Source organism: Lotus japonicus, chromosome 4, assembly GCF_012489685.1.
Source record: "Lotus japonicus ecotype B-129 chromosome 4, LjGifu_v1.2".
Taxonomy (NCBI): Eukaryota; Viridiplantae; Streptophyta; class Magnoliopsida; order Fabales; family Fabaceae; genus Lotus; species Lotus japonicus.
In genome coordinates, this window is record NC_080044.1 from 80,511,635 (window position 1) to 80,537,159 (window position 25,525).

Consider the following 25,525-nt stretch of genomic DNA (forward strand, 5'->3'; position numbering starts at 1 on the left):
AAAATTTTTTTTTGAATGAAATAATTGAGTTGGAAAAATTAGGATAAACGAAAATCGCCCGGACCAATCAAACGGAGCCACGTGTTGATCTGCAGCTCCTCTCTCTCCACTGGGTCCCACACGCAAGTTTCAACTATGTTTAATTTTTTCAACTCCTCTCTCCCCCTTTCAACTTTCAATACTTCATTTAAACACCATTACACACCCCTTTCAACATTAAACACCCTCAATTCAACACCATTGGAGATGGTCTAAGGGAAGTTTAGGCCAGTCACAAAGGAGAGCCAAGACTTAAGAGTGTAGATAGCAAGAAGTTAAAATCACCCGCTCGCTCTAGGCATCCACTCAATTGCCTCAAAAGGGCGTTATGCCTCATACACCCCACTAACGGCTAACCTGTCTAGGTTTTAGGATTTTTTCATAAGGTTATGCATGCTAAGTTTGCAAACATCTTCATGCCAACAAAGCCTTGAGTAGTTAGCTACATGATACAAGATTATATAAGGGATGTTGCATAAATCTTCGAGATGCGATTAAGAACCTTTATCTAAATGGCGCAATCGAGTCAATACAACCTTGGCGACCATAATGCGCGGGCAGGAGAAATCGAAATTTCCAATTAGGCAATTACATTAAAAGCGTGTTAGAAATATGTTTAAAAAAGTTTATTGCTACCCTTATTGTTACATAAACGTGCACTAGTTCTTTTCTCTTTTCTCTATTTCTTTTATCTCACACTCTCTTTCCTTTTTAAGCTTTACCAAACACATTGTAAATGCTCCCAAAACAGACAAAGCTTTGCCAATTCCTATACCTGATAGCCATTAGACACACTAGAGCCAAACCGCACACATGGAACGGAAAAAGAGATGGCTCTTCCACCTTTCCCTGTTCCAACCCTTCTCTTGTTGCCTTGGTCAAGACACTTTTCCTCCCTTTACTCCATAAAAAATCTCACTTTCACTGCTCATGTCCCTTTCTTTCCCCCTTCTCTGACCACATTTCCCGTAGTCTCGAGTTACTATATGATACTCCAATTAATCAAAAGCTTCAAACTTCCAAATCTACACCCGTCATTATTAATTCAAGCACCACATACTTTTGATTATTTTCTCTTTTTGATCACCAAAGCACAACAGAACAAGGCACACATCACAACACAAGCAAGAAAAGTAGAAAACATTGAGAAAACCAATTATTTAGACAAGAATAAACCCATTTAATTTCACTAATAATGCAGTTACTAATTAATAATTATTTACATAAGGATCACAGAAGTTGTTGGTTCAAAGATGGTGCTACCCAGATACATAGACAGAAAGATCTGAATTTTCTTTCACTTTCTCAGAAAGGAGAGCTTTTTACAGTATACACAGTTACACACCCTTTCAAAATGTAGCATGCTCCTACACTGAGTCGAAATAGTAAAATTTCCCTTTGCACATAAAACAACTCATTTGCCTTCATTGGTAGATTTTCTTGATAAAGCAGGAGATACCTCATGCAATGGATCGCTCAGAGAAGATTCACATTCTGTATCAACAATTGAATTGAAGTTAATCTTCTTCAACAACCATCATTTACTCAATTACTAAAAAATCTTCTACAGAAATAATAACAAAAAAACAAAAGCAAAATGGTCCCCATTTATGGAAAGCGACAATTTACCTCTGGAAGCATTGAAGGACCTCTTACAATGCAAAATGGCACTCTGAATCCCGTCGTGCTGCTGCAGCAGTGAATCATCTCGCCGCTGTGAAGAGGCTGCATCAGCCGCCGGAGCAGGTGCTGTTGCCGAAGCAGAACGGCTCTTTCCCAGATGCTTGTAGACAACTCGCAGCCCTGCATGCAGAGGCAGAGTCCCCTGTTTCTGACTCTTCACGCAGTTCCCTCCCTTTTCAGAGGCCTCTGCTTCCGTCTTCTTCTCCGGCGGAGGCGGCGGCACGTTGAGCTGCCCGGAAAATCTTAGCTTCTCCGCGTACTTCCGAGAAACCCTTATGTAGAGAGGCTTAACCATTTTCAAATACTTCTGCATCGCTTCCTTTGAAAAACGTTTCTCATCGGAAACAGAGGAAGGTGATGATTCTTCCGCGTTCTGCTTCTTCTGCTTCTGGGAAGCCTTGTTAACTTTGGAACTGTTATCTCTGGTGAAGAGAGACACAATGGGAGCTTCATCAACCTTGAACTTCACCGTGAAGAGCTTCCTCTGTTTATGCTCTGTTTCCGGGTGCTTCGAAATTCGAGGAACAGGGTCGGAAGCAGCAAGATTTGGCTTGGATTTCTTGAAAACCCGGAACTTAGTGGCGGATTTCAACAATGAGGCGGTGAAGTGAGGTTTGGAGCTTGGTTCGGAAGCGTTGTTGAGAGGCTCCAGCTGAACAAGCTTTCCTTTGAAGAAGAGATCGTCGGAAGGTGAGAGGAGAAGGTTGGGGTTTTCAGTGCAGTCATTGCTTGAAGGAGAAAGTGTGAGGTTGAAGTCGCTCTCGCTCTCTGATTCATCATCGTTGGGATTCTCATTCTCAGGAGCATCTTCTTCAGAATCTTGTTCTTCTTCAAACTCTAAGTCAAAGAAGGGTCCATCATCGCCGTCGTCGTCGGTTGTTTCGTAATCATTTTGAGCTGCGGCGGCGAGGATGGCGGTGGTGGTGTCTGCAGTGACGGAAGAAGGTGTGGGAGCCAGAGCACTAGCTCCTTTCCAGTACTTGAGCAAGCTGAAAGCTTCCATGGTTGGGAGAGCCAGTAGTCAATTGAAGGTGGGAGAGTGATAGAGAAGAAGTAACAGAGAGTGAGAGTGAAGGGATGAGTAAGGAGTTGTATTTTACTATAATTCTGTCAGTTTGCCACTGTGCTGTGCTTTGTTTGCAGCAGGTTTGTCATGTGTGAGACACGACATATTAAAACAAGCTGAGCCAAACAGAGTAATTTAACTTTTAATACAAATTTGTCTACCACTTTTTTTACGCTCAAACCTATGAAAAAAATGAGATATAAATATGGATTACATCTCAACCATATTTAGCTAATTCTTAACTCTTAAATTGCAGAATTAATTATGGAGTACATATGCCATACACAAAATACAAACAGAGGCACAACTCCTTTTAGTTGTTGCCTAATGAGTACAGGTGTAGAAAATTGGCACCTTAAAATCAAGTTGTACTAAGAACATAGTTATTTATGTTGTTTTCACTGTTTCACAAGTCAGTTTTGCAAGTAATAAGTGGTATGATTATAAATAAGTTAAATAGTTATCAGAGAAAAATAGTGAGAAGTGTGTGGTGTATTCTATGTGTTATGCTGTTAATTGGTTCATTATGGGGTTAAATTTAGTTTACTTGAAATTGTTTTCATAGATTTCCATGGCTAGGTAAGGATGAGTGGTTTAATGGATTAAGGTCCAACTATAGTAAAATTTTGATTTTCATCATCATTTACAATGACAAGATAAAATATAGTGTGTTTCTGATATGCATCATATTTACTTCCCTCAACTATATCATTACATTTTTTATTTTAAATCAAATATATAGATTAAGTTTTAGTCAAAACTCCTGTTTTCAAAATCAATAGTGTCTCTATTCTTGAATTTTGATTATAAATATATGGCAGCAGATATTACTTTCCTCCACAAAATATGGTTTTTTCATATCTCCACATTGAATGCTTTGTACCATACCTATCTAACTACAGCTACATGAACACTAAAATATAATAATACTGACAGCTCTAGGCTACCTCTATCCCTATTCGTTTGCTCATACACTTCAATATATATAGAGTTGTTATTCTTCCTCCTTTGCACCCTCATCCATCAAACTGAGTAGCAGGTTGTTTGTTCACCACTGCTGCTTCGACTTCTCTCTTTTCAGCAGCCAGTTTTCTCATCATTACAAGAACCCATGCTATGTCTTCAATATTGAGTGGTATGTTGCGCTGACTTAGTTCAGATTATACTCATCAATTCGTTCTATAGATGTAGAATTCGTATACTTTGTTGTGCCTTAGTCTACCAGACATCAAATTTATTATGTTCTTTTGTATACAGATGTTACTAATCAATTAGATCACTCTTCAAGGCATTTATCGAGCAAGAAGCCAGGTGAGATTACGCTGTGTGATAAATAGAAAATTTGCATATCTTTTTATATCCACTTTGTTATTATTTTCAGCAGGAAGAGAAACAAAGAGACCTCGAGTAAGACATCAATCATCCAACTCTGGTTCAGCTCGGTCACGTAGAAGAGTTGATTATAGTACGTTACCTTCTTATCCTCACACAAATAGACTTGTATGTTTTTCCAATAACTACATTTGTCTATTTAAATTGCAGTGGTACCATGGAATCTAACTGTGGAAAGCTCAACACTAACCGCACCTGAATCCATTCCAAATACATCGTCAGGTATTTTTCTAACACAGGTTTCCATGATTAATCATATACTTAGGTGGCCCTTATTTACAGTTATTGTCTTTGATCAATATGTAGTGCTTGCTCTGTTCATCATTTTTATAATTTCGATGGATGTCTTAAGTGAAGTTCATTTGCAACCATACAATGAACATATTTTAATTTTTTGTCTACATAGTTTGCTGGATTCTGTTTCAGGAATTCAAATAGTATTATAATTTCAACTAATTATTTACTATTTATTGGTTGTATACTTAATATATTTTAGTGCATGTTTAGGTGGTTCTAATTTACATTTAGTTGCTTAATTCAATGACACAACTCATTTGCCTACTTATGGGAAAACAGATTATACTGATTTTGGTGAGATGAATCATGTTTGCCAATATTGTGGTGCTTATTTTTGGTATGCTGAAAGAGCTGGCAAATCTAGGAATGCGGCTGAACCAAAGTTCTCAGTTTGCTGCCTTAAGGGCAAGATATCCCTGCCTCATTTCCAAACACCCCCGGAATTACTGCAAGATCTATTTTCAGGTGTTGACGAACGGAGTTGTCATTTCCTTGATCATTTACGTACATACAATAGCATGTTTTCATTTACGTCACTTGGGGGGAAAATTGATGCGAATCTAAATGACGGTGGAGGTCCTCCGCAGTTTGTTATTAGTGGTCAAAATTATCACCGCATAGGTAGTTTGATTCCTAATGAAGGTGACAAACCTAAATTTGCCCAGCTATACATATATGATACGAAGAATGAAGTCGTTAATAGAATGGCTCCTTTCGGGTAACTTTTCACTTAACTAGATGAATTCTGAAATAAATTATATATTGTCCCAAATATTTCCACAATTAGGTCTAATCTTTTTTAATCTTTGTGTCCTCTTAGTGATAAAGCTGGTTCATGTAGCATTGATCCAACCTTAGTTATTGATCTGATAAAGATGGTTGATGAGTCGAATAAATTGGCTAAATCTTTTAGAAGAGTCCGAGATCACATTGAAGAAGGCGGTGGTGAAAATGTTTCTCTACGGCTATTTAGAAACCGTAAGCAAAATCCAAACACATATAATCTCCCAAGTGTGGATGAGGTTGCAGCTTTGATCGTTGGAGATTTTGATAGTTCAGATTGCGGTCGTGACATTATCATACGCACACAAAGTGGCTTCTTGCAGCGAATCCCTGAATATCATGCAGCGTTTCTACCGCTCCAATACCCTATTCTTTTTCCATATGGCACAAATGGGTTGCTGATGGAATTAAATTTTCCCGAAATCCTGATAATGTTCGTGGATGGAAACGCAAACGTATATCTCTAAGGGAATGGGTTGCTTATAGGCTGCAAGAGAGGGAAAGCGAGTTTAATGGATTATTGTTGAGTAGAAGACTATTCCAACAATTTGTAGTTGATTGTTATTCTATGATTGAATCAGCCAGGTTGCTATATGTTCGTAGAAATCAGCACATTATCCGTAAAGAAATCCTATCTGGTATTCAAGAGGCTGTTGATCGTGGAGACACAAATTCGTCTACCGTTGGTTCGAGGATTGTTCTACCTTCTTCATTCACAGGTGGTAGGCGTTACATGTTCAATAACTGTCAGGATGCAATGGCTATTTGTAGAAGTTTTGGTTACCCAGATTTGTTTGTGACAATGACGTGTAATCCGAAGTGGCCTGAGATTGTTCGCCAAACAGCCAAACATGGGTTGTTAGCCTACGATCGACCAGATGTTGCTTGCAGAGTTTTTCGAGCGAAGCTTAATCAGCTTATGTCTGATTTCAAAAAGGGAGAATTTTTCGGAAAAGTAATTGCAGGTACTATCACTGACTATTGATGATTTTTTTTTGGGTCTAATTGGATTTAATCTTAATGTTATAATTACTCAACAGTGTCACATTTCCATTAATTGTAGCGATGTACACAATTGAGTTTCAAAAGAGGGGTCTTCCACATGCACATATTCTTCTTTGGCTCCATGCAAGTTGTAAACTCAGAACTCCTGATATGATTGATGCTGTAATATGTGCTGAACTTCCAAATCCTGAGAGCCATCCTATACTTTTCCAGGCAGTTTCTAACTACATGGTTCATGGTCCATGTGGATTAAGTAACAAGCAATCGCCTTGCATGAAGGATGGACATTGTTCCAAATACTTTCCCAAAGAATTCACAGATCATACATCATTTGATAGTGATGGATTTCCGATTTATAGAAGGAGAAATTCTGGGATCACAACAACTAGAAGAGATGTGCCTTTGCATAATGGGTATGTTGTTCCATATAATCCGAAGTTGTTGTTGAAATATCAAGCACACATTAACATTGAATATTGCAACAAGTCAAACTCGATCAAGTATTTGTTTAAATACATTAATAAGGGTGTCGATCGGGTTACAATGTCAATGTCTGTGGGTGAAAATGTCAATGAGGTTGATGAGATCAAACAATATTATGATTGTAGATATATTTCACCGTGTGAAGCTGTGTGGAGAATTTTTAAGTTTGAGATACACCATAAATGGCCACCTGTTAAGAGATTGCGATTTCACTTGCCCAACAAACATGTTGTTATCTTTAAAAATGATGTTGCAGTGAATGGTGTACTAAAGCGGTCAAGAGAAAAACTTACAATGTTCACGGCATGGATGGTAGCAAATGCAAAATATGACATTGGTAAGGATTTAACCTATGCTGACTTCCCTTCTATGTTTGTTTATGACCGTTCTAAGTGCGAGTGGAGACCTCGGAAGCAAGGTTTCTCAATTGGACGAATGAACTTCATGCCTCCGGGAACTGGTGAGTTATTCTATATGAGGCTATTGCTTAATGTGCAACGTGGATGTAGCAGCTTTGAAGAGTTGAGGACTGTGAAAAATCACACACATGATACATTTCAAGAAGCTTGTGATGCATTGGGTTTGTTGACCGATGATCGACAATTTATTGATGCCATCCATGAGGCTTCTGAGCTAGGATCCGGTTTTTACCTTAGATCATTGTTTGTTAGATTGTTGTTATCCAATACAATGGCAAATCCTCGGAACGTGTGGGAAAAATCATTTATTCATCTAGCTGATGGAATAGTTCATGAACGACGGAGGTTACTCAACAAACCAGGTGACATTCTACAAATTATTACTAAATCAAGTTGTATCATCAAATTATTTACTAAACATTGTCTTAATCATTGTTGTGTGTATTGCATATTTTGGTAACTAAAATGCAGGGCTTACAATGGATGAGGAAAGTTTACAGAAACTTTGTTTGTTAGAGATTGAGAAAATTTTGTTGGTTAATGGAAGATCATTGAAAGACTTCAATGGCATGCCCTGTGTTGATCCGAACTTACTTGCGGAGTATGGAAACTTGCTAATGTTTAATGAAATGAATTATGATACTAATGAGATGAGTCGTTTGCACACAGAATGCATGCAGAAGTTGAACTCAGGTCAAATGAATTTGTTTCTTGAGATAATGTCAGCAGTTTGTAGTGATAAGGGAGGATTCTTCTTTGTTTATGGTTATGGTGGTACTGGGAAGACATTTCTCTGGAAAACATTAACGTACAAACTTCGAGCTGAGAAAAAAATAGTCCTGAACGTTGCATCTAGCGGTATAGCATCTTTGTTACTACCTGGAGGCAGGACTGCTCACTCGCTTTTTTCCATCCCTTTAAATTTGGATGAGGATTCATGTTGTTGTATATCACAACGTAGCCCAAAAGCAGAATTACTTCAAGCTGCAAGTCTAATCATTTGGGATGAGGCCCCAATGGTTAGTAAATATGCATTTGAGGCACTTGATAGAACATTAAGAGATATTATGAAGGTGAAGGACAAGGATAGCATGGACAAACCATTTGGTGGCAAAACTGTTGTATTGGGCGGAGACTTTAGACAAATATTGCCTGTTATTCCGAAGGGTAGTAGGGCAGATATTGTTATGGCCACTATTAATTCATCCCGTTTGTGGAGACATTGCAAGGTTCTTACATTATCGGAAAATATGCGGCTGTTGACTAACTCGTCCTTGGAAGAGATTGATGAAGTTCGATCATTTGCCAAATGGGTACTTGACCTTGGGGATGGTAAATTAGGTGTTTCAAATGATGGTGAAAGTGAAATCTGTATTCCAGATGATTTGTTGATTCAAGCTTCTTCTGATCCCATTTCTGATATTGTTAAATTCACCTACAACAACATTAGGGAAGACATGGTAAATGTGGATTATTACAAAGACAAAGCAATTCTTGCTCCAACATTGGATGCAGTCGAGTCTATTAATCAGTATGTGTTGTCCCTTATTCATGGTGAAGAAGTGACATATTCAAGTTCTGACACGATGTGGAGGGTGGATGAACAAGTTGGTATCATGGCTGATTGGATTACAACAGAATTTCTAAATGATATCAAGTGCTCAGGTATACCTGATCACAAATTGGTGTTGAAGAATGGTGCTCCAATCATGTTGATGCGTAACCTTGATATATCATCAGGTTTGTGTAATGGCACTAGATTAATTGTGGAGCATTTATGTCCAAATGTCATCGGTGCTATTATTATTACTGGTACACACATAGGCAAAAAGACTTTTATTTCTAGAATGGATTTGATACCTTCAGATCCTAATCTTCCAATCAAGTTTATGCGGCGCCAGTTTCCTGTGTGCTTATCATTTGCCATGACCATAAACAAGAGTCAAGGCCAGAGTTTATCTCATGTAGGTGTATATCTACCTAAGCCGGTTTTCTCTCATGGTCAACTCTATGTTGCTGTCTCAAGGGTGAAGTCAAGATCTGGGTTAAAAATCCTCATTTCTGATGATGATATAGGGAGACGTCGGGTCACGAAGAATATTGTATACAAAGAGGTTTTCCAAAAAATATATAATTAATTTGTACAAGTTTATCTAAAAAATTAATAATTTTAGCATTTACCACTTCAATTTGTGTAAGAATATTTGAATATTATATAAATATGTCACATATAAATATGCTCCAACATTTTGTAGTAATACATAGTATAGTGATGGTATTTTTTTTAATATGCTATCTATATACATTAATTGTTTATGTAAGAACAAACCATTTAAATGTATAAAATTAACAGGGCCGATTTTTTTATACACTTCATCTAAAAAAAATGCGAACAAAGAAATAAAATCAATAAAATCAGGCGTCGTGCATCGCACGGGTATAATCCTAGTATTAAAACAAGCTGAGCCTAAGAGAGTAATTTAACTTTTAATACAAATTTGTCTACCACTTTTTTTACGCTCAAACCTATGAAAAAAATGAGATATAAATAAACAATTCTGAGAAAAAAAATAAAAGGGTATGGTACGTAATAGTAATTTTTCAAAGGGAGCCGTACGTGCACAGAGTCACAGAAGTAGAGAAGGCTGAAAGTCGTGATTATGCAAAGTGATTCTGGATCGTGTAATCAAACTTGCAACAAATTATACGAAAATTCATACATGTGATCAGCGATGTAGGCTGCACAGTGCAGACCTGCCTTTCCTGCTACATAATGGGCCCTGTCTTCCATTATTCCACGCGGTGTACCATGCAAAATATACAGTACTGTACTGTATATGGTAAAAGTTGTTTTCTCTGTATACACTTTCACTAGCTATATATTATATGTTTTGATGTGAATTAATCATATATTCCGTGAGTTGACATGTTAAGAAAGGTGGTGCTACCGTGCTAGAAGAAAATGGGGACCCTCTGCATTTCATGGGTGTTGAGAATTGAATTGAGATCTGGGCGTTGAGTTGAAGCCCCCACACAAACATAGCCATTTTTACGAAGAGACTTAATTGCTAGTGCCAAGTTCTCATTCTCATATCAAGAAACAAAACAAACCCTGCGTTATCTATCATGCAAGACGACATTTCCTTTTAGATTTCACAATCGAGACTCTTTTATTGATTGGAAAGCGACCATATTTCCGTATCAGCTATCATACGATACAATTAGCTTCCGTTTCTTTGTCTGGTAGGAGAGGAGGATGCGTTATTTCAACCACAGACCACCCAAAAGTATGTTATTATAGCTGGGGATGTATGCTCATTGTTGGTCAAAAAACAAACATGATAAAAGAGCTCGTTTCTCTTAAACAAGAAACTAGTAATTGAATGTGTATTTATATTTATGTTTAGATAGATAAAAAAACACATTCGCTCAAGTGGTAGGGTTTAGAGACATAAGGGTTTGAGAGGGTGAAAGGTCAACGATTCGAACCATAAGGAGAACTAATTTAATAATATTACTAAACTGATTGTTCAATCCTTCTCATACGTTTTTTTTTCTAAACTAAGAAAAAGAGTCCAATACAAACGAATCATAAGTTGAGAGTGGTTGGGCATGGAGGAATGAGATAATAGTGGATTGATTTTAGGGGGAGAATGAAGGTGATCTATGTTTTTATTTAGGCTTTTTGATTTGGGTGAGATTTATGGTAGAAGATGTAAGAAAGGGATGAACGTGAAAGAGAAAGGATTGGATTTGATTAAAAAGAATTAAAGGGACTAAAATTGATATGTAAAAAAGTTTACGTGGTCAATTTAGCTGACTATGTTTGGTTGATTGGTCAAAATTGATGACACCCATATATAAGAGCTTAATTTGATTTTTTTTTTCTGTCAAGAATAACATGGAATGATTTTTTTTAAGGATTCAATTTGATTCCTCTTACAAATTCAGAAACCTTAAACATATTTAAGCCTATCACAAGAAAAATTATGGTGTGTTTTGTTCCACGTTTGAGAGTCTTAAAATCAATTTTCATTACCCGAAATAACTCTTAAGTGTCTATATAAAAGTTTGATAATCGACATAAATAATTAATTTTAGTCCCTAAATCAATTATGTAATAGGCTAGTGAAAGTGACTTTTACGTTGGATATAATGATTGTGATAACCGGATTTCACAATAACATAATGGTAGAAATAATGTTTTTCCAAAACGTATTCAAACATAAATAATTTAACTTTTAACTTCTTCTAAAAGTCAAAGAAAATAGGTGTAATGGTTGGCCACATTTCCCAATATTTTGAAAAATATCGCAAGGTAATGGAAATAGCCATTTGCGAAGGGTATAACGAACGCATATTCGTTAAATGTTCGGTCTTAAATTGATGGAGGAATCTCACACCTAACACATTCAACATCTTCCTCACTCTAAATGACAAAATCATATACGAATCAAATGCAAAATCCTCATGCTCATGGCATTTGCGTCAACCTACCCTACACAAATACAAAAACAAATGTATCATCACCCACCAATGGACTATGATCCATGTTACTCAATTTAAGAAAATGGTTCATCTTCTGCAATTCGACCTTTGCTGCATTCTCTGCCTTTTGCGTCTATCTGTATGAAGATTAAATAAGGTAATCCACTTCTACCCCACTCTGTCTCTACCTTTACAGCTCACACTTGAAATCCCTTCAATTTTACCTTAGTTTCCATTAATTTTACAAGAGCTAATACAATTTGTTCTAATTTCTGGGTATCAATTAGAACAATTTATCGATTATACATCAAATTTTAATTATCTAGAACCATAGTAGGCAATGTTTACTGTTCGTTTTTTTATCTTTGCAAAGTTTCTATTTCCTCTGTTTTCCCCTGATACCTCTATGTTTTATATTACTCATTCATGAACTTGTGATAAAAATGCAAAGATAAGAAGCAATATGCATGTTCAATTAATTGTAGCTATTTTTGTCCTAATGTTCTTTAACTATTTTGTTGATAAAAACTTGCAATATAAGATAATTATATAATCGATAAGTTCCCCTCTGGCCAAATATTGTGTCATTTCACCTGCAGTTCTTTGTTTTACTCACAAAGCTTTGTTATGTTGCAATTTGCAAATATTTGACATGCCAACAACCACAAAAACCAGACAACTACTCGCCAAATCCACCTGGGTTCGGGCCTTGGGGTTTTACTCTTCTTGTTGGTGAATTGGATTGAAAGTTAAGCATAAATCAAGTGACAGGCTAACTAATTAACTCAAATCCGTTTCTCTCATGACGGAGACTTTGAAATTAATTTTATCCTGCACTCTTTTTTGGTCTCTTGCCATCATTATCCATTAGCTACTGTATGTCTGTTCTAGTTGGCGCATATGTTAGTATGTTATGTGTTGGGGGGCTAGATGCTTAAAACTTTGGGACATCTCCACATTGGCCTACTCGAGGGGAAGGTTGTTAGGAATTCAAATGTGTGTAAGAAGGCGCACACCAAAAAGTGTTGAGGTCTCCCAAAGGTTTTATGCAAAACGCGGCCCACTTGTCTTGTGTGAGTACGTTGCAATTCATAATCATAAGAGTGTTATGCTTGGTCCAGGAAAGGCCCCAAAACAAAAGAGTGGATCATAAGATTTGTTTTCCTTCCATGTTTTGTTACTTTTTTTGTCCAAGTTTTCCTTCCATCTGAGTGATTTATATATGATCAAGGTCAGTTGCTTGGCTCAGTTGAATTGTTCTCAGCAATTCATATCATAATGTGTAATGGATGCATGTTAGAAGCACTTTAACAATGTTTTGCGGCATTCTGATAAATAAGTTGAAGATAAGGAATTGTTGAAATATATGTGCTTTTTATGCTTTTTAAAAAGCACATCTATCCAATCATTTTTTTTATTACCTTCAGCTTTTTTTTCATAAGAATACCGCAAAACGCTGTCAATTAGTGCATGTTTGTGTGATCCCAAATTCTAAATGGACCACCAAAAGAACAGAACATACAAACCCTTAGTCATTGTATATCACGCTATTAATCTTATTTGGACTCCTTTTTTTTTTACTCACAATGATTTCCCCTGGTTGGATCATCGTTGTATTATACTTACCTCTATATTCTTTTCCTCGGGTCTTAAGTTTGTAACTTTCATTGGGGGAGTTTTGAAAATTGAAATGATTGTTTTCTGCTTTTGGTGCTTTACTTTGCCATGCTTTTCTGTTCACAATGCTTACTTCTTTCTTGAAGTACTTGTGGACGTTTTAATTTTTGTTGTTGTGGTGCTTGGTGTTGAACATGGGGTCATCAATTTCTTTATGTTTGGTTTAGTGTCTGGAAAGGTTTAGTCCAGATAGATGAGGAGATAGAAGAATTAATCAGGGTCCAACCCTTTCCACCACTAAGTTTCGATTAAAAAAAAAGTTTTCCAGCTTTCATTGTGGGGCTAACCCTTTCCAATGATTATGAGTATTCCTGGAGTAGCTAGATTAGCTTGATCATGAGAGAAAAAGTTAATTCAGCTAATTTAGTTTTACTTCTTTTATGAAATTATTTAATCACTTTGTTCCAAATCATTAAATTTTAGATTAAACTGGCTTTTGTTAGTTTTTTATTAATATTTTCAATATTGAAAGTTATCAAAAAGGAATTTTGTTAGTACATCAAATACAATATTTCTCTAGTTTAAATATATTTATACTAATCTTTGTATTACTTTGTTTACTACTCAATACATAGATTAATTGTTACAAAGTTATTTTAACTCAACAAGTGTCTCGCTTTTGAGTTTATGTAAATACAATTGCATAGACGTATTCAGACAGATTTACCTTTATCTTTCATAGATGTCCAACTGAAATAAAATTGTCTTGAGGTTTTTAAAAAGAGTTAATTGAATTGAATCCCTTCTGTCTTTTTTCTTGTACAAAATTACTTGTGTAATGTGCCTAACAATTGTCTTATCAAAGGTTAGAGAAAAATTGGTCTTAAGATAAGTATAAGAAAGGGATATAAAAGGAGAAACAAAGTTACACAACAATTTCAGTCCTATCTCCTATGTGTGTGAAATAAAATGCCAAAGTTAAAGCCATGCAATATTGTTACACAGCAATTTCAGTCCTTTCTCCTATGTTTGTAAGTTTTTGTTGTTGTTACTTTCTGCAATGCTATAAATTTTGCGATGATCCCAAATACTAATGGGCTAATTGAATCGACAATGAGGGGCCCAATTCACAGATCCATAGACACATCCACATCAAAGTGGGACAGTATCCCACATGCCGGCCCCACTTCCTCTCCTGCGAAGATTCCTATTTTGCAAACAACCAAAGTAAATGCATGAAGCCTAGAATCTTCTCTTTCATCATGGGCCGGGCGGAAAATTTTCAACTGCCTAAGCTGACTTTAATTTTCTTAAGAGCTAAGTTTTATTTTATAATATTCAATAGCTATAGAAATTTCATATTCAAGGGAATTTAATTTAAAAACCCTGGACCCCACACATACACACAACGTGTTGGAGATTACCGAATACGTGATTTTTTGTTTGTTGAAATGAACCGCGTGTGTGACTCTGAAGCACAGATGACGCTGTTCACATTTATTTATTTTTTGTCGACCAAAAATTCAATTCAATGACAATTTAAATTAAACGGTTGGGCCCCTTGGCGTTTTCGAAACGAGAGATTAGAGTTTTCATCCGGGTCATTTCAACCCGTTTCGGGTCATGGTTCGTTTGAACGGTGGAGATGGCATCGATCATGATGACACTCGCTATTTAGAGATGAAAAATGGAAGAAAGAGGTTACACTCTTTTCTATCTGTGGTTTCTTCGAGACGCTTCTTCTATTCAAATCGGGGATTTAGGGTTTCTTTCCTTCTTCGTCGATCGGTGATTTGGGAACGCGAGATTTCGTCGACATGGCTGACCACAGCGAGCACGATGAACCCAAGGCTGAGTCTCTGATGGAGAAGATTGCAGAGAAGATCCATGGCCATGACTCGTCTTCTTCGTCTGATTCTGACAACGAGAAAGAGAAAGAGAAAAGCAGCTCCTCTCCTTCTTCCGATTTCAAGTCCAAGGTTTCCAGGCTCTTCGGCAGGGAGAAGCCCATTCACCATGTTCTCGGTGGCGGAAAACGTATGCGATTGCCTTTTCCCCTTAATTTTCTGTTCCATTTCTTGCTCTATCGTTTTTTATTCTTCATTTCTAGCAATCTTATGCTTCAATCTATGCGATGATTGTATTTGCTTTGTTTTCAAATTCTGAATCGGGACTTTGTTCTTCGCTCTTCAGTGATTAGAGTTGGTTTATCTAGGGCTTATGAGGTTTAACTTAGATCTTGTTTGTTCTGAATCATCTGATCGTTGTTCTTATTGTTTCTCTGTTTATTGTTTATGGCACAAATTTTTATTGAATATTGAAGTGATGAACTTAGGATTTAGGGTTTAGATCTGCAGCCCTTGTTACCTAGCTTGTGCTGGATATTTTGTGTTGGATTAATTTTGGATTTGCAAATCAAATTGAGGGCGTGTTGCATCTTAATTTCTCATAGATCAGCTTTTTGTGTGTTTATTCTTTCTTACATTGAATCATATGCAACAGAGGCTGATGTTTTCCTGTGGAGAAATAAGAAGATATCAGGGACGGTGCTCGGAGTTGCAACAGTTGTATGGATTCTGTTTGAATTGCTTGAATACCACCTCCTCACTTTGATCTGCCACCTGGCGATACTTGCACTGACTCTATTGTTCTTATGGTCTAATGGATCCTCTTTGATCAACAAGTAAAGTGCTGTTACTACTATAATTGAATTCAGCTTTTTGATTGTCTTCTTATTCTGTTAGCTGATTAAATGTGTTGTGTTGTTTTGTGATCAGGAGTCCGCCAAAGATCCCACAAGTGCACATTCCTGAGGAGCCTGTTTTACAGTTGGCCTCTGCTCTTAGAGCTGATATCAATCGGGCTTTTGCTGTACTAAGGGATATTGCATCCGGCAAGGATCTCAAGAAGTTCCTCTCAGTATGTTGTTTTCTTTTGTCATTACTGCATTTCTCCATTTGCTTAGAAATTGGTAGTTGATTAAATGGGGGCAGGTGGATTACTGGTAGGTCTCATGTTGTCAGCTAGGCAACTAACACCACCTTTGTTTGTTGTTGCACATGTATCTTGGCCAATTGGCTTTATGGCCAATAAATAACCTGGCAGTTTTCTACTACTAGTGAATAGGTGGAGGACATGAGGTTTCCTGCAATGTTGACTGTGCTCATTTCTAACTTTGTAGCTGGTACTAAATATAGTATTTGTTTTTGGTCTTAATTAGGTCATTGCCGGATTATGGGTTTTCTCTGTTGTTGGGAGTTGGACCAACTTCTTGACATTGTTCTACATAGGTAATAAAGCTGTCTTTTTATTCGTTTACTACCTTGAAAGTTCAGACATTAATTTGAATTGTGTGTATTGTGATGTAAATGATTCCTTAATTTTTGAACAGCTTTTGTTCTGCTCCACACTGTACCTGTGCTCTATGAGAAATATGAAGATCAGGTGGACTCTATCGGTGAGAAGGCACTTCACGAGTTTAAGAAGCAGTATGCAGTGTTTGATGCCAAAGTTTTGAGCAAGATTCCCAAAGGTCCTTTGAAAGATAAAAAGAATGCTTGAAGTGCTGACATATATGTTGTAGTTGGGTTTCATCAACGTTCTGTTAAACTCATATCCATGATCCCTATCTTGTTATATTTTAGGCTACCTTAGCAAACATTGTTGAAGTGTTTTACATGTTTTTTTGGTTTTCTGCTGCTTACATGTACGCCTCAGAATATCCTATATGCTTATGGATGACTTGTTGTGATGTATTTACATCATTAATATACTCCGCTGCATTTGAATGCTTCATGGGAGTGGGTCATAACTCTCCCCAACTCATGCGCGGTTGAAACTGGTGGAAGTTCCTCCATCCAGGACCGTGCCATGTTTCATCTTTGCCGTTGACTATTTTCAACAAAATTATCAGAGTAGTGATTACCGAATTTGATCATTTGCTTAATTGGCTCATGAGAACCAAGTCAACTACTAATACCTTAGCTGCTGATGAAATCCAAAATTCTGGTTTCTTTTTGCAATTTAAATGAGTTGTCCGTTTTCTGGATTTGACAAATAACTTAAGTTGAATGAGGGTATCTTGAATGTGCGCGAATGTTGATTGTTGATTGAGCGCTTTCTTCTTCTAAAATGGATATTTTTTGTTGAAGTTAACTCGATTGCTGGAATTCAAATAATTATATACTTTTTCTTTTCACTTTTTACCTTTTGTGCTTGCCACATAAATCTGAATTGGGTAATTATAATTTTAAAAACATGATATAAGTAAATAAATACGGAGATATGAAATAACTAGAGTAAATATTTGCGGGAAAATAGCAATATTTAGTATATATTTACTGCATAATATAAATATAATGGTATTTTGTATGCATTAATTAAATTAATAAAAAAATAACGTAAGATATTTATGTAGTAGGTAGGAGGTTTAGATATGTTTGGTCAATTGTTAAAATAGTGAGTTTTCTAGTATTTTTCAAGTATGATCTTGATTGTGTAGGTGACATGTGACGAGAAGAGGGACATCATTGAGTGGCTAAGGTGAAAAGGAATTGAGGAAATCTTTTTAGACTCCAAGTGCATCCACAATCAAGTGGAGTAGGTTCCGAAGAAACAACATATGATTGTTGAAAGTCGAAGCAATGAATGGTACTTTTTCAAGAGAAGGAATGAAGGATAGTATTAGTTAATAAACTCATTTCTGCTTCATACACTTCAAATTGCAGATAAGAATTAAGCAGCAGCAAGGGCAAAAAAAAAATTGAGATTGAACTCGGCCAGCTACAGGAATATAACTATAGAACCGTGGACACAAGCCACATGACTTCTGGCCTCAGAGCAAGCATGAAAGAAAATCGATAGTGCTTTTAAACTCATCTCTCGCAGAGATTATTCAGTGATCTCGTCTATGGAGACATCACAGCGGAGATAAACCAAACAAGAAAACCATTCATTTTGGTTTGCAGGATAAGCGTCAGTCATATCCTCTGTTAATTTCTTATTTATGTATATGATATATATTATCTGATAATAATTTTTTTTAATCAAATGATTAATCAAATCAACTTTATTGTGTTGAATATCTAGCCAAATATGCTCATAAATGGATTTACACGTACATTACATGGGTGAGCAAAAGGATAGGTCATTTCCATGATCCAGATTTAAGTGTTGTTGACATTGAATCAATATCTCTTATTTGAGTGATTTCGGAGCTCAATACAATCCAGTGTTCACACTTAATACATAAAGGAAAAAAATTCAAGAGGCTTTGTTGGGGAGTTTTTGAGAAAGGTGAGAAGACTTTGAAGGGAAATGAAAGGGGAGGGGAAGAGAGGGTAAACCTTCCCCTCAAAACTTTCGATTTTAGAGGAACTCCACGAAATAACTAAAGGAATGTATTGGAGGGGTTTTGAAAGGTCTCCAAAAATTTGTTAAAGCCTTATCCCTTTTTAAGAAATTTTCAAACAAGGGGAAAGCTTGCTTCTCATAAGCCTACCATTATCCCCTCCCAAAATACAACTTGCAAACGAAGGCTATATACTGTATTTAAAGTTTAAAAACATAAACTAGTCTAGTTTATTTTTCAAAATAATTATTAAAAATTCTTCAACCAATATATTAATTGACAATATCCTTTCTCTATTTTACATTACAGGTGCAACAAACACTACATACAATGCTAATAAATAACTCCACATTCTGCTTATAGGGGTTGACAGAAAAAGTAACACACTATAGATAACACCACAAATTAACCTTGCAACTGGCCTATGGGTAAAATAATATCACTAGCAAATTCTCAGTTGCTTGATGAGTGTCTATCCTGTGGAAAATGTTAACCTGTGAATTTTCTCTGTTCCTCAGTAATTTTCAAAGGAAGTAGGACAATTGTTGTTGCTTCCTCGAACCGCCTTCTCCATACAATTCATTCCACTGCTTCAGCTCACCCATTCCAGCCCCCTCTGCTGCAAAGCTTGCAGCAACCTGCAGTCCAAGAGGATATTGAGATGAAGCATTACTCAATTCAGAGTCACAACATAACTAGACATTCTACTACAATAGAAAAAGCCCAATGTGATCATATCACTTGATTAGTGATATAGAGTTCGATCTCTATTGTCACATTCTTCTACTGCAACTAAGTTAAATTTCAGCACAAAATTGATGAGCCTGTGCATTGTCCACTACTGTCCACAAGCTCTTGCGTGAGATAGTGTGTAAGAAATATAATTAAAATCATTTATGTATCTTCAGCTAATAGCTAACGCTTTTGGAATAGTTGGTTCATGACACATCATTTATGCCCACATAAGCAAACAAATCAAACATAGCTGAAAGAGTTCAAGCTTCAAAGATACATCATGTAAATCCAAAAATATCCATGAAAAAACATGAATCCTACAAAATAAAAATCCTTTATTTTAATAAAACAGAAATAGTTACCTGATTCTTGGCCTCTTTGAAATCCTGCATATTCAATGGCCTGAGGGTAATAACTCTTTCTTGTTGAACTTCCTTTTCTGTATCTTGAGCATCTTGGGTACTTCCTACCATTGATTTTTCTCCTTGTCTGTCTTGGACATCTTTATTCTGTTCCATGGCAGTTTTCTGCTTTTTATCCTGGGAAAAACAGCATCCAGATGAACACATGATCAGGTCAGGATATGTAATACATACAAGATATTAAATACAAATATAGCACAGTTACCAGGATCTTTAGTCTCTCTTGCTGAATCAACTCCCTAACAGGCCGATAAGCAGCAGTTGTGCATAAATTCTAAATTGAAGAGTTAATGACAGTGAATAAATGAGATAATCACAGCACAATATAACAAAATTACAATAGCACTACATAGTACAGTCACATGCATAGGAACAATATCAGAAAACAACAAAAACCTTCAGATCACTTCCAGTATATCCTTCCGTCATAATTGCGAGTTCCTTGAAATCAAGTTCCTGGTCCACCTTTTCCTTTGCCACTAGTGTCCTCAAAATCTTTTCCCTGTTCTCCACAGATGGTAGTCCTACCATAATTCTGCATCAGAATAAACCCAAATGAAGAACTACTCTTCAACTTCAGGCCTTCAGGGTACTCTAGTCATATATTATAGATAGCAGCTATATATGCCATCAACTTCATTTAACAAAAAGTTTATCACAACAATGAGGAAGTAAACTATACACATATATGAAGAATATAGAAATGTAATGGAAACTGGCAGCATATAAGTATGTGTTTGGATATCGATTCAGTGCAACGTAGACGAGCTTTCATCCTAACCAATAAGAAGAAATCTGTTCACTTTTAATCTTAAAGTGCACGTTAGTTGCACTGGTCACGACAGATATCTAAACATAGTTTAAAATGATTCAAGTGCAATTTAAGAACTAGTAGAGGTAACTACCTCCTTTCAAAACGCCTAATAATAGCTTCATCCAAGTCGAAGGGCCTATTGGTTGCAGCAAGGACAAGGATACGCTCCCCAGGTTTCGTCATAAGCCCGTCCCAGTGAGCCATGAATTCATTCTTGATTTTTCGCATGGCTTCATGCTCCCCTACTCTGGTCCTCTGCCCAAGCATGCTATCAACCTCATCCACAAATATAATAGTTGGTGAGACCTTGCCTGCAAGTGTAAACAAAGCGCGGACATTCTTCTCATCTTCACCAAACCACTTAGAAGTGATGGTAGACATTGATACATTGATGAAACTAGCTCCAGCCTCCTTTGCAATGGCCTTCGCCAACATTGTCTTCCCCGTGCCGGGAGGCCCAAATAGCAATATTCCTCTGCAAGGCTTTAGAAGCCCGCCAGTGAAAAGGTCTGGCCTTCGAAGAGGAAGCATAACTAGTTCTTGAAGGGATTCTTTGGTCTCTTCTAAGGCACCAATATCAGAGAACGTGACATCAATATCGTTTGCTGGTATAACCTCACTCCTTATTCGCTTCTCAAATTCATTATCAGGAGGAACTTCCTGCAAGTCAATAATGGACAGTAAATGTTTGATAAGAAAGGAGTGTCCTAAATCCCAAAGATATGAAGTGAACTCCGACTTGGGAGTCTTAGAATCAACTCTCATTTACCAGAATCACTTTTAGATGGTTATAATTGCCTGTCAATTGCCTTAAAGAATTGGTTTTAGTCTCGATCCAAAACCAATTCTATGGAGAAGCTAGAGGGAATAGCTTTTGCAATGTACATAATCAACTTTGGGATTTCATAACTGGATTTCACAATATTACTCCAAAGAATCATTTTTCTCATAAAAGTACCCTAACATAAAATCACTTCACTTTTACGACAAACACTTTTACCAAAATCAGTTTAATTCAAAATCAATCGAAATTATGAAGAGAAACAAAAGGCTTACAACAGCTTTGGAAGCTGGAACTGAAATTTCACCATCCCCCTTTCCCACTGAAGTTGACTTTTCTGCTTCAGCATTTTTTGCAGGAGCAGCACCTTCAGACTTCTCTGCTGGTTTTGTAACATTTCCTTCCTCCTTTTGCTTTTTTATGTCCATGAGAGAGACAGAGAGAAATAAAAGCATATTAATACCAACTAGGTGTTGTTCTCAATTTACAAACATGAAAAGTAAAGCAAACCTCAGGTTTCACAGCTTGATCTTCCAATTTTGACGTATCACTTGATTCTTTTTTACCACCAAATTTCCCCTTGTGGAATATACCCAATGCATGGGACAAACTGTTCCACAAGAAATAGTAAGTACATTAATTATAGATCTTCCATCCAATTTAGGTTGCAAGTCTGAACTTCATTAAAAAAAAGTTTGCAGTCTCACCTATTGGAAGAAATAATGAGTTTTCCATTTCTGTATTCAAGGTCTTTGTTTTTCATCAAATGATAAGAAATTGCTGACACAATAATCTCTTCAATATAGTTACTGAGAACCATTGTGTCTGCTACACAGATGGAATCCAGGTCATCACAATCAAGATCATTGGCTGCAAGCACTTCCATGATATGGTTCTTGTTATCCTGAACTTGTATCATCTTCATATCCTCTTCCAATTGAGACTTCCAGCTAACAAGATGCGACTCATCTTCTGGGGGTCTGATTTCTATGTTGTATGGGAAGAGCATAGAAAGCTTCTCATCCACCTCTTCATAGTCATTACCAGAATCAAGAACTCGTGAGCCAAGAATCAGAATGTGTCCAGAAAGTTTCTTTAACATTTTCTGGAACATGTTATATATCCTTTGTGATCTGTATAATAACATATCAGCATCCCGCAGATATAGCACAATGGGATAGGTTTTTGACACAAAAGCCAGAACCTGCAGGTACAATTTCCTCTTATTAATAAGTTTGTGGAGGAATATATCAAACACCTTGTTTAGCTCTGAACAACATGGTTATGAAATCTTTATAAATTGAAAGTAACATTACCTTGTAAAGAGACTGTATAAGGAGCTTTTCATCAAAAGACCAGCTGCTTGTGCGCTTCAGTGGAGCTGAAGGGGAATTAAAGGATATAAGAAATCATGAGAGAGAACAAAAGGTTGAATTATAAAATCGACAGTTTCTCAACAAATATGAAAATGATCTCTCCCAAAAAGATATTCAAGAACAAAACCAATGATGCAGATTGAAATTCCAAATCCAAAACCATCACCATCAATCTCTTTACAAGATCTCTTAAATCACCTGGATTTGTAGGATTGTTTTGCGAAGCAAGGCCGCTAATATTCGATGAAGAAGCAGCATTCCTTCGGAGCTTTGGAGGATTACAAGATGATTCAGCCCCCCTGCAAATCAAAAGGTAGATATTATAAATGATATGAATAAACTATTATGCAAGTTATATAATTCTTTTCAGTCAGAACATAATTCATCTACCCTGCTTACATTGATTGTAGGTCCATTCCACTGCTTGGCCTGTGCATTTTACCTGCAACAAAAAGCTCCTGGTCAATGGTGTGATTATTATGCGCCTTCCCGTTTAACAAATTGTCAGTTAAAGACTAACATTTTGGCTGTTAATGTCCTGATAAAGAGACAAGTTCGAGAGATACTAGCTATTGTGCTTGGGAAAAATTGCAGCATCTTCTCATGAATTAAAGCTATCATTACTATAACTTCCCTCCACATAAGAAGTTAAACTTGTTCTTCAATGCAAGCAAAACATTGTATAAAAGATCGAGAAAGTGATTAACAAAGCTTTTGGTTGGTTATGGATGTAGCTCTTCATCATGGCTCTGATGATGTTGATAATTAGTACCTTTAGGTTCCTCCTTTTGTGGAAAGAATGAAAATGACCCAAATAGGTCCGATAGCCGCTCCAAAGTAGTCTCTGAAGTGGATCTTTTGAAAGACTACAATAGAAAGAATGGGAAAAAATGAATAAAGGGAGCAAAAAATTAGGTCAAAAAGAACATCATGTTTATCTATGATGACAGAATACCCAAGTAAAAGCCATAAAAATAAACCAGGATTATCTTACAGATTCTTTGTTGGAAGAAGAACCATATTTACTCTGAATCTGCACAAACGAAAGATCAAACATTAAGTACATAAGTAACAGGAGAAAGTAGAATTGAGTCAAATGACTCCAAACTTCTAGTACACACCTTCAATGAAAAGTCAGTTAAATCTAGGAGAAGCAACTTGGCCTCAAAGTAATGAGCTAAAGCCTTGGCAAGCATCTGTTGGTAAAGTTCTATCAAGACATAAAAAAGTAGTAGAGGAAAATATAGTTAGTTTAACAATGACAATTGAAAGTGGAAACATCAAACTATATCTCAATCCCTTGTCAGAAAACAAAAGATAACTAACCTGCAGGCCCTGAGAGTAGAATTGTTCGGCTTGCAGGAGCAAGATTACGTGTATATTTGGAAACCTCAGCATGCTTTAAATGGACATAAGCAGCACTTGTCAGCAAAACCCTTGTCCGCTCACTGTTATCAAACACAAAGGATAGAAAGTGTTATACTCATATCTGAACATATATGAATTGATTAAGTACATATATACTATAGCTTCAGAGCATGTTTGAAAATTGTTCTACGATTTGATTGATTCTGCAGCCAAAATCAATTCTAAGGAGAAGCTTACGTGAGTAGCTTCAGGGTGTCATAATTGATTATGAAGAAAACAAAGTTGGTCCAAACATACTATTAGATTGGCCAAATCAAGCCTCCATCGAGCACATCAATGAAGGCATAGATTAGTATCAAGTAAATAGTTTTTTTTTTTCAATTATTGTTGTTATGAGTAACACATATCCATCAGATGAATGTTCCAATTTCTTAACAAAATATATTTGACATATATCATCACCATTAAAAGATCATGTGAGGTTAATATGAAAAACCATCTTAGCCAGTTTGTCATACATGTAACTGAGGGATAAAAAAAAGGTGGAATACAAAAGCCTTCAATAGAGTTGAATCCCACAAATTTTAAGAGAACTTATTTGATGGGAAATAACACACAAAATGCTTATGTGCATCAATAAATAATGGAGGGGAATATTATAAACATCTACTAGAACATGATTTTATGAATAGAAAAAATGATTCTAACATTCATACTAGCATCAGAAGTAGAATTTCAAAGGGAAACAACACATGACAATTATTCAAGCCAGCAAACTTGTTAGTTCTTACCAATGAAAACATTAATGGATGATATTTTCCATAATCACAGGAAATTATGATGCAAGTTTGAACCATGAAAAGAAAGAACAAACAAAATAAAGGGAAAATTTTGTTGAAAAATGCCTGCCTGAGATAGTAAGGGAATTTATCAAAAGTGACGTTGCTTTCTCTGCCATCAATAACTTGCCGGAGCATTTCCTGCTCTATGTTGTCAGCAGTAATAGCGTTTGAAGAAAAGTTGCAACCACCCCATTTGCCAACGGTTTGTCCAGAAGCCAATCCAATCCCCACTCCCACTCCCACCCCAACACTCAGCGCTGATATCAGAAAGCTTTTCTGTTCCATCACTCGCACACTGAAATTGAAACTTTCAAAGAAACAATCACTTTCCTCTGTTTCCCCTGTTTCAGAACAGAGTATCTCACTCTGTTTTCTTCTTCTTCTTCTTTCTCTAACACTCAATCAAACACACTGGACTTTCTGTTACTATGTAGTACAATTTGATATCAATGTAAATATGTAATGTGATGTTGTTGTTTTGGTGAGTGCAATGCAAGTGTTGGTGGTTACCGGAGAAGGGTAGAGGTGGAAAGCATGATATTTGTTTTGTGTTGTGTTGTGATCC

General features: G+C 36.5%; 4 protein-coding genes across 5 annotated transcripts; 2 read left to right on the top strand and 2 right to left on the bottom strand.

Annotated features, from left to right (window-relative positions):
* Nucleotides 1–1,208: 1,208 nt before the first annotated feature.
* Nucleotides 1,209–2,925, bottom strand: LOC130712547 (probable membrane-associated kinase regulator 2). Its single transcript, XM_057562376.1, has 2 exons — nucleotides 1,669–2,925; nucleotides 1,209–1,533 (listed from the first exon to the last, which is right to left on the bottom strand). The coding sequence occupies exons 1-2, from the start codon at nucleotides 2,723–2,725 to the stop codon at nucleotides 1,454–1,456; spliced, it is 1,137 nt and encodes a 378-aa protein (XP_057418359.1). The 5' UTR covers nucleotides 2,726–2,925; the 3' UTR covers nucleotides 1,209–1,453.
* Nucleotides 2,926–4,779: 1,854 nt separating this feature from the next.
* Nucleotides 4,780–9,401, top strand: LOC130714126 (uncharacterized). Of its 2 annotated transcripts, none has more exons than XM_057564018.1 (2): nucleotides 4,780–6,225; nucleotides 6,324–9,401. In XM_057564018.1, the coding sequence occupies exons 1-2, from the start codon at nucleotides 5,829–5,831 to the stop codon at nucleotides 7,625–7,627; spliced, it is 1,701 nt and encodes a 566-aa protein (XP_057420001.1). In that variant the 5' UTR covers nucleotides 4,780–5,828; the 3' UTR covers nucleotides 7,628–9,401. Both variants share the same exon structure in this region, with proteins under 2 accessions (XP_057420001.1, XP_057420002.1).
* A 5,561-nt stretch (nucleotides 9,402–14,962) lies between these two features.
* LOC130714127 (reticulon-like protein B2) lies at nucleotides 14,963–17,067 on the top strand. The gene is made up of 5 exons (XM_057564020.1): nucleotides 14,963–15,309; nucleotides 15,775–15,955; nucleotides 16,050–16,191; nucleotides 16,493–16,562; nucleotides 16,664–17,067. The coding sequence occupies exons 1-5, from the start codon at nucleotides 15,090–15,092 to the stop codon at nucleotides 16,831–16,833; spliced, it is 783 nt and encodes a 260-aa protein (XP_057420003.1). The 5' UTR covers nucleotides 14,963–15,089; the 3' UTR covers nucleotides 16,834–17,067.
* Nucleotides 17,068–18,932: 1,865 nt separating this feature from the next.
* LOC130714125 (uncharacterized) lies at nucleotides 18,933–25,525 on the bottom strand. Its single transcript, XM_057564017.1, has 16 exons — nucleotides 25,028–25,525; nucleotides 24,077–24,198; nucleotides 23,872–23,960; nucleotides 23,745–23,783; nucleotides 23,523–23,616; nucleotides 23,150–23,192; nucleotides 22,949–23,049; nucleotides 22,691–22,755; nucleotides 22,082–22,578; nucleotides 21,885–21,984; nucleotides 21,650–21,787; nucleotides 20,685–21,253; nucleotides 20,176–20,314; nucleotides 19,985–20,053; nucleotides 19,720–19,896; nucleotides 18,933–19,260 (listed from the first exon to the last, which is right to left on the bottom strand). Exons 1-16 carry the CDS (start codon nucleotides 25,243–25,245, stop codon nucleotides 19,147–19,149), a joined length of 2,574 nt encoding a protein of 857 aa, XP_057420000.1. The 5' UTR covers nucleotides 25,246–25,525; the 3' UTR covers nucleotides 18,933–19,146.

Excerpts from the sequence above, each read along its gene's own strand:
- LOC130712547 (XM_057562376.1), bottom strand. The coding sequence starts at position 2,725 with ATGGAAGCTTTCAGCTTGCTCAAGTACTGGAAAGGAGCTAGTGCTCTG. Across the intron at positions 1,534-1,668 it reads GTCCTTCAATGCTTCCAGAG|AATGTGAATCTTCTCTGAGC; the intron begins GTAAATTGTCGC and ends TTGTTGATACAG.
- LOC130714127 (XM_057564020.1), top strand. The coding sequence starts at position 15,090 with ATGGCTGACCACAGCGAGCACGATGAACCCAAGGCTGAGTCTCTGATG. Across the intron at positions 15,310-15,774 it reads TGTTCTCGGTGGCGGAAAAC|AGGCTGATGTTTTCCTGTGG; the intron begins GTATGCGATTGC and ends CATATGCAACAG. Across the intron at positions 15,956-16,049 it reads GGATCCTCTTTGATCAACAA|GAGTCCGCCAAAGATCCCAC; the intron begins GTAAAGTGCTGT and ends TTTTGTGATCAG.
- LOC130714126 (XM_057564018.1), top strand. The coding sequence starts at position 5,829 with ATGATTGAATCAGCCAGGTTGCTATATGTTCGTAGAAATCAGCACATT. Across the intron at positions 6,226-6,323 it reads TTTCGGAAAAGTAATTGCAG|CGATGTACACAATTGAGTTT; the intron begins GTACTATCACTG and ends CATTAATTGTAG.
- LOC130714125 (XM_057564017.1), bottom strand. The coding sequence starts at position 25,245 with ATGGAACAGAAAAGCTTTCTGATATCAGCGCTGAGTGTTGGGGTGGGA. Across the intron at positions 24,199-25,027 it reads AAATTCCCTTACTATCTCAG|TGAGCGGACAAGGGTTTTGC; the intron begins GCAGGCATTTTT and ends GTTTGATAACAG. Across the intron at positions 21,254-21,649 it reads TTCCAGCTTCCAAAGCTGTT|GAAGTTCCTCCTGATAATGA; the intron begins GTAAGCCTTTTG and ends ATTGACTTGCAG.